Source organism: Amblyomma americanum, chromosome 8 (genome assembly GCF_052857255.1).
Source record: "Amblyomma americanum isolate KBUSLIRL-KWMA chromosome 8, ASM5285725v1, whole genome shotgun sequence".
Classification (NCBI taxonomy): domain Eukaryota; kingdom Metazoa; phylum Arthropoda; class Arachnida; order Ixodida; family Ixodidae; genus Amblyomma; species Amblyomma americanum.
Window position 1 is genome coordinate 34,407,086 of NC_135504.1, and position 12,108 is coordinate 34,419,193.

The window sequence follows — 12,108 nt, forward strand, 5'->3', positions numbered from 1 at the left end:
AATAGGAGGGGTTTTCTTTGGTTTTTGAGCTCAGCAAAGCACACAACACTGCAAAACAACGAGGCAGTGCATCTGCTAGTGTGTCGCAGTCGGCCATAATGCAAAAGTTCAAACAGTCACACATCCTGGTAAGATTTTGTTGCTTCAGCCTAGGGTGAAATAAAAAATACATGGGCCACGTCTAAGTCCGTAGGCTGATCCTACTGCTGTGGTTACACCTTTCTTTGGCGAGACACAACTTGCCACGACAAATGGTTTTCAAAGCAAACAGGTAGAAGTCATGCTTTCCAGGCTTTAAAAAGTTACGCATGTAAGAAATTTTTTGTTAGCGTATACTTCACGTTAAGAACAGAGGTGCTTGTCAGCTGTAAGAGAAATTTACGCCATCCCAGTTTCAGCTGACAGCTGCATCTACCTTGGGCTGCTGAGGTAAAATTTTTACCGCTGTGTTCCCCACTGCAAAGCCTTATGACCAATATGGAAAAGCTAAAAACTCGTCACAAAGTTTTCAAACCTGCGCAGGTGTGTTAACGTAACGAAGTGCAATGAGCAAAAAGTTTTGTAACAAGAGGCTGCCAAGCAACGCCTAGTAATGCTGTGTCCACCTACCCAAGCTAAAATGACCCAAATGTGGGCAAAGCAAAACAAGAATAACTTACAACCTTGCCACAAACTCTTAGTTTTTTTTTTTCTTCACTTTTCACCATGAGATGCTAACTAGGAAAGCAGGATTAACTCCTCTGAACCTATTGCGTCAATGAATCCGCGGTACAGTTATCAGAGTGTCTCCATGAGGGTTGAGAAACAGAGGTTCGACACCTAGCTCACCAAATGGTTAGCCTTTGATTTACCCCTATGCCTTACTCCTGTAATATAAGAGGGCAGCACAAAAAACAATGGAACACTGAACAACACAATGGAACAATGGAACAACACTGAAGACAGAACGGGCGCTGACTACCAACTGTTTAATCTGAAATGGCCCAGCACATTATAAAGCCGTAACACAGATCACGTGTCCATCGGAGTCAATGAAACCCCAAGAAGAAAGGCAAAAAACAAGAGAAGAGAAGTACAGTTATAATGCTACAGCATTAAGGAGCTCGTGTCGCAGAAAATCCGGCGGCATTGTCGACGTCACCGACAGTGAGCAAAAAGTCCCCCAAAAATCCCCAGAGGCAACCTAGGAGGCAAGTGGGCACCTAGGTCGCATAACCTTGTGGAGTTATCACAACCTGCTAACTGGATTGTGTGCAAAGTGCGCATTGTGGCAGGTGGCAGTTAATTTAATGATTTGTCGAGAGAGGTTGCTCTGGAAGAGCAACCTGGGATATACAAGCCCCATCGGTGGCAGCACCTGCCATCGCAGGGCAGTGGCACATCGCTTAACCGCGGCACCACTGCGCCAGGAGTGGTACGAGGAATCCCAGGGGTCTATGAATGTTAAGTAGAGAATGACCAATTCTGCATACATGGGCATAAACCCATTAAAGGTGTGACGTGATAGCCTGATAAATGATGTGGGTCTCGAAATGATAAAAAAATGTGAAAATTTCTATTTTGCAAAAATGGCATATTCGGGATCAACACACTGTAAAGTTCCTGCCTAAAATTTTTTGGTTGAATTCGACCTCCAACTACTAAAATATCTACACATTTCATGCCTACGAAGCCCGGAAATTGCGATTTCGGAGTGAAATGCGGCAGGACTTCGCGCTTGTCACTTCCCGTGAAAGCGTCCCCGATGGGCACCATCTTGGTTTTGTTAAAAAGCTGGGCCCCTGCCCCACTACTTGGTATTACTCACTACTGTGAAATGTTTTTGGAACGTCCGCATTCCGCCGTTTTCCGAGGACACTACAACGAAATCCCAATGGCTGGCGTGCGCACTTCGAACGACATTTTCTCAGCTTCGTGTTTTTTGCAAACATGGCTAGCCTTGCAAAGTTTTTTTTTGTTTTTATAGTGCAATTTCAATTAATCTCATGCTAGTGAATCCAGAAAGAACTAACCTGTGGAGCTATGCTGCTCTTGTTTGGCTGAGTCTAACATTTCAAATTCTGTGAACCATAGTGTCATCTAACTATACTTCATAATTATGGTGATTGGACAAAATTTAAAGTTTTTGAATGATGCAGTACTTCAACAATATAATTAGCATACCTCCAGATGGCAGATTTTTGGCTACAGCCCCATTTCAATAGAAACCAAAAAATACAAAAAGAGTCTCCACAACTCGTAAAAATTTATCTATTTAGGCTTCAGTTACATCTCTATAGTATGGAATTGAGATATATTGAAACAAATTACTTTTTGAAAACAGGAGGAAGAAACACACACACTTAATTTCAGTACAATATCTTTAATAATAAAAATGATCATTTCAAGACCCCCCATCTCCCCTTATGAGGGCTCACCAGTGACAGCATCCATAGGAAATACATGAACTTTCAGAAGCTATAACGCGCCTAAATGCGGTTCAATTTTTATGTAGTTTGCGGCAGCGTTTTCTTCTTTAGTGAACAGTGAAAATGTTCCGGAGAGATTATATGTTTTAAGTTTCTTGTTTCTTTTGCAAATCAGAGGTAAATATCCAGAAAAACTGTGCATTTAGATATGTCCGTCTTTTATATCATCGCGTGAAAAAACTAAGGTAAATATCAAAATTTTGTCCGCAACATTCCCTCCCTTTTTTTCTTCTTGACTGTCAGGCCGCAATTTTCCTCAATATCAAACCTAGTGTTTGCAATTTACACGCTCCGAATGTTGTGTATGTTTTCTGCCGGGATTTGAAATTCGCGCCAAATTTAACTACAGTCGAGCCCGTTTATAATGGCTGCCGTTACAACGAACACACTTTTGTAACGAACGAGGGTGGAGGTACGGTCAAAATATGTATTACGGCTATGGCACTCCATCTCAGATAAAGTGAACAATCATGGCCGCACCACTCGGTTATAACGAACAAGGAGGCGCCGTAAATTCGTCCCGCTGTCGACAAACGCGCGCTTTCTGCCAGTGCGCAGACTGCACGGCATCTCCCAGCACAACTGTGGGCAGTGCCACTGCCCACAGCAAGGGGAGAAAGGACCGCCTCCTTCCTTTCCCTGCTTAGCCTCCGCTGCACTGCAACTGCTATGCCATGAGAACTGGTCAAAGCCAGGCGGGGCATTCGCCACTGCTTTCTTGACTTATATGGCGACGAATCCCTAACAATGGTTTGCACCTGAACCCAGAATGTGCCGGATGGACATCAAAACATCGGTTCTCTAATGAATCTTTGGTCAAGTGTCACTCTTTTCTAATTCTCCTCCCGATGAGGCAGACCTCTGCCGAAATGTTCACAATGTAGTATTCGGCGCAGCTACTGTCGACTGTAAGCAGGTAGATGCGTGTGCACCCTCTCTGCAGAAAGGAGGCCGCGAGTTTCTGAGTCCTCATGCTCCGGGATAGACATCTCCAGGGTAGGGGCATGGCGTGGCTGGCAAAATCATCCAGTTTCGCTACTGAACCAATTTCGCAGGTGTCAAGTGTTCCCCGACCACCTTTCTTCTCTATATGCGTCACACCTAGTCGCACCTCCTGCACCCTACTGCCTAAAGTCGCACATTCCAATCAGAAAAGTGTTCCGAAAGGACGCCAGAAATGAAGCGATACAGAACAAAAAAAAAAAAAAACATGGCGAAGCTGGTCGCATAATATGACCTTCCTGGAAACCAGAGTAGGTATGTAATTTTCGCTTGCAAACTCGGGACGTCATGATAACTGGCCTAAGACACTGGTTGGGGGGGGGTCTCCTTTGATGTTTTAATGAACAAAAAGAGCACATGTGGGTGATGCAGTCAGCACCCATCGTTTCTATGTAGATTGCAATTTTTATTATTTTTGAAACATAAACCAATAATAGAAACTTTGTCCAAAACAGAAGAAACTCGCTTGCGCAATGGTGAAATCTGAGTTCAAAGTGACCACGAGTAGCAACAGGATGATTTCAGTGCTTTTGCAAACCACACCTCTCACCCCTATATCCAACTTTGATTGGTTTCATTGTGAAATAATAAGGAGATATGAAAGGAAGTATTTCTGCCGTAATTTTGTGAAATATTGCCATGAGGTGGTGACAATGCCATGAAAATACAGACAAGCAGATTAACGTGGCACTGAAACAAACTTGTTATTAGGCTGACTAGCGCCCATAAAAAAAACTGAAGAATTCAGCAACAAACGAGCTCGGCAGTCACCAAGGTACCTTCGAGGTAAAGTGCTAAAAGCAACTACAACAACTCAGAACAATGAGAATATACTTGCGGGAGGCTTCAGTCCTTCGAGATAACACTGTCTGCATCGCCTAACCAACAAACCCATGCACCAACGGTTTTGAAAACAAACAGTAAAACAGTTTCGCGGAATCAAGGCATTACTTCCCTCTCAAAGAACCATCGGCAGGATGCTTTAAAGAAAAGTAACGTCAACAAAAGCACAGACAGTGCAAAATAAACAATGAGATCACAAAAAACATTTCAGTGAGCCTGCAGAGTCGAATCGAATCGGCGTCCACACTCATTAACGGTCACCGTGCTTGTATTCCATGCGACGACGGCAGAATACACTTCGGCCTCAAGCGAGAAAACGCAGTCAGGTTCGTCCCGGACCGAACATATGAAGTGTCGAAGGGGATGTGTGCCCAAGGTGTGTAACAAGATGACTCACACTTATCTGCTCCGGCCAGGCGAAACCAGCACTGCTCTTAACTATAGCCTGTATACCCCAATCCATCATTGTAAATGACTATTTGCAGAAAGGATGCAAGGGTGCTTAGGCCAAGGACAAGACAAAGGTCCATTCTCTGACCCCCACCCCTTCTTAGCTTAATGGTTTGAGAGGGATTAATTCTTTTGTGCTTCGGTTCCCCAGCTTAGGCTACATATCCACAGAGTTCTCAACTCTGCTTTTTATGCGCGGAAAAACTAATCCTTTCATGTCAAGGTGGAATTTACACACCTTTTTTACACTCCTTTTTTTGGTACTTAAGTGCTGCCATCTATCGACACAAAAAGTTCAAATCTGAGTTGCCTTGCAGCTGGTGAGCCCTCTTAAAGGGAAGCTTAAGTGTCCCTATCTATTTTAAAAGCGTCAGCCCTTACTCATCATGTTTAGAGATTTCGTGGGGTCTGCTACCACCCTTGATCACAGCGCCATCTGTGGCAGCAACTACTCATCACGTTTCGAAATTTCGTGAGGTCTCCTACCACCCTGAGATCAAAGCACCACCTGTGGCTGCAACTAGAAAACAGCGAATTTCGCATTGACTTCTAGCGCCATCTACAATAGCATGGTAGAAACAACCACTTGCCGCGTGCCAATGATGACATCACGGCCCAATATGGTGGATAGAGTTGGAACTATGTGAGTATGACGTCAGGGGACGAAATGGCGGCATTGTTTCGGTTTCCCGAATCCAAGATGACGGCGATTAAAATCGGTTGTGCCCTCTCATCCCTTCCCCCTCCCCCTCATTAAAAAGTATCCCAAAACGGGTAGGAAAACTGTCCCGTTACGGAACCACTATACATGCATACATTCGTTCCGCTATATCATCATCATCATCATCATCAGCCTTACTACACCCACTGCAGGGCAAAGGCCTCTCCCAAGTCTCTCCAATTAACCCTATCCTTTGCCAGCTGCATCCACCCTTTGCCTGCAAACTTCTTAATCTCATCCGCCCACCTAACCTTCTGCCGCCCCCTGCTACACTTACTTTCTCTTGGAATCCACTCCGACAACAACGGGCACTCATCTGGGGACAGTTGTATACCGAATTTTGTAGGCAAATAAAACCCTATGGGTTGTGGTATAGAAATAAAACCACAATTAAATAATACGTAAACATTGTATACATGCAACTACTAATTGAAGCATTACCATATCGCACCGCAAGCCGAATTCTAAGCCAACCTCGACCCCCCAAACGAAGCAAATTCCATTTGGGACGCATCTTGAGGGGGTGCAACTCGACAATGGGCAGACGTGCATTGTAATTTCTCTGATAGATGCGCTAGGCAGCGATCGTTCCGCTAGGCGGCAGGCGTGCACGCGTAGCTGAGCTTAGTGGCAATTCACCCCGTTTCAAAGGGTATTACATTCCGTTTCTCGAGACGAGTGGCGTGTTCTTCTTCGCTTTATTCATCCAGTAAACCAAACAGCTAACGCTCGTTACTTCAACGTCTTCCAGACGGTGGCGGCCTTTTTGTCATCTACATGGCTAACAATAGTGAGGCCAAGAGGTGGTGTCAAGAAACAAAACTCATGGCAAGCGAGCTTGCAAAAAGCACTAAAAACAGCGAAGCAATAACAGTCACATTCTAAAAACACCTAAAAGCTTACACACTGTTTAGAGAAGGCAACAAATAATGGCGCTAAACAGTAAAAACAAGATAATACAGTAAAAAAAACTGATGCCTTCTGGCGATGTAGGTATTGAAATAAAAAAATAAACAAAAACACAAACATACAGTAATCAGGAGGTAATCTCAAAAGAGCTAAAATTCGCTAAAGCCATCAAAGCAAAGGCAGAGTCAAATAGGCAAATGTTTCAATATGCCCATGAAGATAAAATGTACGCTTGTTAAATGGTGAGTGACAGTGTTTCAGGGCACAACTACAATTTCCTACGACTTGTTTGGCACTGCATTTGAACACTTTGCATCCAAAGAGACTACAAGAGTGCATGCACACACAGACCTCTCACTAAGGCACCGGTGCAGCGCCATCCGAGCATCGTACACCATGGCAGTGCGGTGCGGCGGCACTTCGAGGTTCGTGCTTGAGCGCAATGTATCCACTTCCGCCTCCAACCGCTCCCGGTCCTTTGGCGGATGCTCGTAGTAGCCGCTGCGCGTCGGGAACTTCTCCGGCCTTTTCACACCCAGCTGGCCCCGGTACTCAGATTTTGGCACGTGCTCATCACCTGCGACCGCACCCTTGGCACCGCTGGTGCCTTGGACACAGAGGCTTTTCCAGTGGTGCCGCAGCACTGATATGCAGTTCAGCAGGGTCTCCGTTACACTGCACGAAATCCACAAGTCACAATGAGCTAAAACTTAAACACTGCAAAGCCAGAGAAAAAGAGGGCCTCTGGAAGCATTTGAAGCAAATACAGTCGAGCCCACTTATAACGGCTGCAGTTATAATGCACATTCGCTTATCATGAACAAGGGCGGTGCTACCATCAAAATATGCATTACAGCAATGGCACTGTGCCTCAGATACAATGAATAAGCATGGCCAAACAACTCTTACAGCAAACAAGGAGGTGCCACAAACTAAGGCCCACTGTCGAAAATTTTGTACTTGCTGCGGGGACAGTGACCGAAGAACGTCAACCAGTCTCAGTGACGCAATCCCCCCATCTTTTGAAAAAAATGGGGTGACTCAATAAATAGTAATAAAGGCGTGATGTGAATAATGTAGATGAAACTGCTTAACAGATGCAGCCGTGGAAATGCATGCCTTGGAAGGCGATGCCTGCGCTAACATGAAGCACACCAGGCTTCGCGTTACCGTCTTTCTGTACATTTGCACGGACAGCAGCGGCCGGCAGCTGCTGGTCTTTGAGAGCTCACTCTCATACGCTGCAGGCACAACACAAAGGCCTGGATGACAAATGACTTTTGTTTATTTGACGAAAGTGACACTATGCATCAGTTAAGAAGGGGGCCGTATAGGAATGATGCATGACTGTTCGAATGGCTTCTTCATTTCAAACACTCCAAGTGAAAAAAAAAAGTTCCTGCTTGTGCTCGACAACTTGCAATGCACCCGGCCAATTCCCCACTGTGGGTATGTGCCGCTCCACCACAGGTTAACATCCACGACACCAACAGCAACAGCAAAAACAAAGGCAAAAAAAGCAACAACAACAACTCTGTGAAGAGTCATGTGCTATCTTTTTCGACTGCGGTGATCAACCTCTTCTGCCACCGAATGCGATGCGAAAGACCAGTCACTCGACATGGACATCATTCACGTGCTCTAGGTCCCCCACTGACGGTGCTTCACAGCGTCTATGCTGAGAGTAACTGAGAGACTAGCAAAAGGAGGTCGCAGGTGGCACGCCATGTGACCTGATAATGTCATAAATGACAACTCTCTCAACCAATCAGCGAATTTTGCGACAGACAAAAATGCTGGGTTTTTCCCGTGACAAGACTTCTAATGTTACTGCATTAAACCGGTCAGCACAAAGGCTAGTGACGACATTCAAAATACTGTCCGGCAAGGAATCGCCAAAGCTTTTCACTAGCAGGCAAAAGAAAGGCCCGTAGTGAGAAAAGAGAGGAGAGACAAAATGACATCAGCCATTTCCCTTTCCCAGCATGGATTTTATGCTTCTGGCTGAAGCTCACTGCCCTTTCCCCCCCTTAATGAACAAAGGAGGAGACAGGAATGCAACTTGCCTATCACTGACAGGGCCCAGAGGATGTGGCAGACTAGGGCAAGGGTCCCCGAGCAAGGTGCGAAGTGTCAGCGCCACGCCTTCTGCCAGCGATGGCACACAGTAGCCACCCTAACAGGAAAACGCCACAGTTAACAACATCAACCCAAAAGCAGTCACATGGCTACAGCAGAAAGCTAGGCCAAAAAGATCCCAAGGCATGGTGTCGCTTCAGCGAGTGATGTCTGTGAATACAAAAATGGAATGGAATAGGATTTAGAGCAGTTATTTTACCTGGAACTGCACAGCTTCCTTAATATGTTTAGTGAAAATAGATGTGATCCTGGTACCACCTAAAAGTGCCGAGAGTTTTTGCCATGGTGCAGGCAAGCTACACGACCGGTCATGCCTTTGTACGCAAAAGTTTTGCAACACACGTTTAAGGATCCCGGGAGCTTGGTCTTGAAAACAAAGTTTTATTAATGTAGTCATAGTTATGAAATCTTCAGGGAACATGTATTTTTGCACGCTGATTGCAAATGTACCATTTAATTTCATGTAAAACAATTCCTTGAGCTCATGTAATTTTTATGCAAGTATTTTGCGAATAGCTTTGAAGAAAATTTGCTGTGGGAAACTCGCTGAAATGTATGCCATTGGGTTCTCTTGGTACCAACGAATGCAATAAGGGTAAAATTATCATCCTGGCTATCACAGAACTTGATTTATAGGGTAGTGAAGCTGCCACTTCAGAAACAGAAATACACACTTTTCTTCACATTTCTGAAGCAACAACTTCAAAACCCTATAACTTAAGTTCTATGATTGACAGAAAGATAATTTTACCCTTATTACATTCCTTGGTTTGAACAGAACCCAATGGCATACATATCAGAAAGTTTCCCGCAGCAAATATTTTTCAAAGCTCTTCACAAAATACATGCAAAAAATTACATGTGCTCAAGGAATAGTTTTACGTGAAATTAAATGACATATTTAGAATCGGCACACAAAAATACATGTTCCCTGAACATATCTTAACTGTGATTGCATTAATAATTTTTTTTTTTTCAAGACCAGGCTCTCCCCTTAATGTAACGCAATCTTGCAACTACAAAATGCCGGACTTGCTCTGGCACTGTGACTGGCTGCTATCAGTGAAGACCAACAAAGGATGCACAGATATCCACACAGGAATTAAACAAGCTTGTACAAAAGCGGGATTGTAATGCACCTACCTCAAGAACCACGCAGACGCGGCCTCCTGCCAGAGCCATCAGTGGGTGCAGCAGGTGAGCATAAGCAGCTGGTGAAAGGCGCATGAGGCCCTGCACATGGCGTACATGGCACCTCTTCAGACAGTGCTATGCCATGCTCTACGTTACTCGCTCTATTTTCATGCCTTTTACACTGTTCCACTTCTATTCATGCAGAAAGGCTAAATCCACTGACTGAGGGCACTGTCCGAGGGACTGCATTACGCACTGCTGTTACGATCAGTTGCCACTCACCTCGGGACATCCAAGAGCCGCATCATAGCCGGCAGAGATGAGCACCAGTTCCGGCTGGAACTGTAAAACAGAAGAGGTGGCAGCCAGTGAGAGGTTGTTGCAAGCACCTAGCGACAAGTGCGACTTGCCTCGTATGCCACTGGCAGTAGCAGCTGGTGCCAGATGGCCAGGTAGTCGGCATTCCCGAGGCCCACCTGTGACAGGAATGTGCTCGCATAAGCAAGCTTGTAAAGTCATCCTCTAGGACAAGCAGAGCTAAGTTAACAACGAAGTATGGAAGCCAATGGTTAGTTTCTTATTCCAAAATAATTATAGATTCAGTGATGTAAAGTATCTTATGCCTTAGCCACGGAGCATGACTACATAGGAGGTGAAACTCCCGTCAGCGTGAGCGAGCGCAGACGACCAGATAAAGTCACAATAGTATGCGTTGACGGGGTCGCATGCAGTGGTGGCGCCATGCAGCGCATCATAGAAGCAGCAGCGAAAAAAAAAAATATGCAGCGCCCGGGCAGGCGGCTTCAGCGCGCTCAAAGCAGACGGCAAGCAACAACTTCAAAACCCTATAACTTAAGTTCTATGATTGACAGAAAGATAATTTTACCCTTATTACATTCCTTGGTTTGAACAGAACCCAATGGCATACATATCAGAAATGGGCAAACAGCAACAATTCTTGTCAGTGCCTGTGCTCAAATGGTTGAAGCGTAGCACCAGTTGCTCTTCGGGCTACCAGCGGTAAAGAAGCGCGCGAGAGTGCCCTCATTAGAAGTCAGGCGCGCACGGCCGTACGGGAGCAACACGCTCGACCTTGGCAACCGAAACAGGCGGTAATTTCTTTCCAGGCCGCCAGCATGATAGTGGCGCCGCGGGCTTGTGACCTTTTCTGGTCGCCACAGACAGCAGAGTTTCCACTCCTATATAGTCTTCCTCCGTGGCCTTAGCTATACCTGGTTTTTGACCAGGAAAGCATCTCTACCAGCCTCAAGAAGCAATACCAAGGGCAAAATGCTTGTCTACAGCACCCAATCTGTGTGCTTAAACTTACGTATGTGGCAACCATAATGATAATGCATGGTTTGAGACAGATTGGATTGGCTGGATGTGCTAATCCTAGTCTATGCTGACGGGACTGCGCAGTCTTTTCTCATCTTGCCAGTCACCTCAGCAGCTTCATGGACTGCATTTGCAGTCGAAGCACACAGCTAGGGCATTCTAGACGTGTTTTGTCCCCTGTACTATGTACAAAAACGAAACCGCACAAGCCTCTGCCTCCACAGCAAATGAAAGGCAATGTCAGAAGGGGACGCACCTGATTGAGGGGCACATTTATGTTGTAGCCTGCACCAGTGCCCCGACCCACATACGGGAAGTCAGACTCCCGCAGCTCAGGCCAGAACTCGCCGTGCTCATATCGGTGAACGGAGAAATACAGAACCCTGCACAGTAGGGAAGGTCAGGAGAATGTCTCATTGTCAGAGTGACTTAGATCACACTCAGACCCGCATTTCTGGTCCACAGATGAGGCAGGCACTCACAGAAGCCAACAACATGGCAACAGACAAAAGGAGAATCAGCACAGGAAGAAAAAGAGGTCGGAGGACGTGCACAACACAGGTTGCAACAAACTGAACACGAAATGACCTGAACATGACAAAGAAAAGCCAAGTTTAGTTCATCTTAACTGCATTCTTGTCAGACTGAAAGAGCAAAGAATACATTTCATGCCATGTGGTGACTCTGTACACACAGTTGACCTTTTAAGAATTGCAGATCACTGCTTACTGCCTTGAGTCGCACAAGTGAAAGCCTGCTTGTTTAGCAAAACTTGCACTGCTTCACCTGCTCGCTTCTTAGTTTTGATACCTGAAATACACACTATTTCGATGCCCTTCATGATACCACTCTCCATCTTATATCCGTTTCTGTGGGGTTGTTTCTGATTAGTCTCCTTTGCTTCTTCCTGAACTGTGTCCGCTGACAACGTCTCCTGAAGATACATTTCTCACTTTAGTTCCCTTCTCCTCGTCCCTTTTCCCCTTCGAAGTCCACCTCTAACACCTTCTTTGTTCCTACATATCCTTCACTCGTCACATGAAGAAGCCAACAGTCCCTCACATGATATAAAACCTTTGACTCGGCTGCCAGTGGACAAAAGCA

General features: G+C 45.5%; 1 protein-coding gene across 1 annotated transcript in view; it reads right to left on the reverse strand.

Moving 5' to 3' along the window:
* HDAC6 (histone deacetylase 6) overlaps positions 1–12,108 on the reverse strand; it is a 41,537-nt gene that overhangs the window by 18,800 nt on the left and 10,629 nt on the right. Inside the window, exons 9-14 of the mRNA XM_077634400.1 lie at positions 11,261–11,387; positions 10,077–10,142; positions 9,949–10,008; positions 9,676–9,765; positions 8,460–8,569; positions 6,745–7,068 (exon numbers count right to left, since the gene is read on the reverse strand). Of these exons, the coding sequence (XP_077490526.1) occupies positions 6,745–7,068; positions 8,460–8,569; positions 9,676–9,765; positions 9,949–10,008; positions 10,077–10,142; positions 11,261–11,387 (777 nt within the window). The remainder of the gene's footprint in view (positions 1–6,744; positions 7,069–8,459; positions 8,570–9,675; positions 9,766–9,948; positions 10,009–10,076; positions 10,143–11,260; positions 11,388–12,108) is intronic.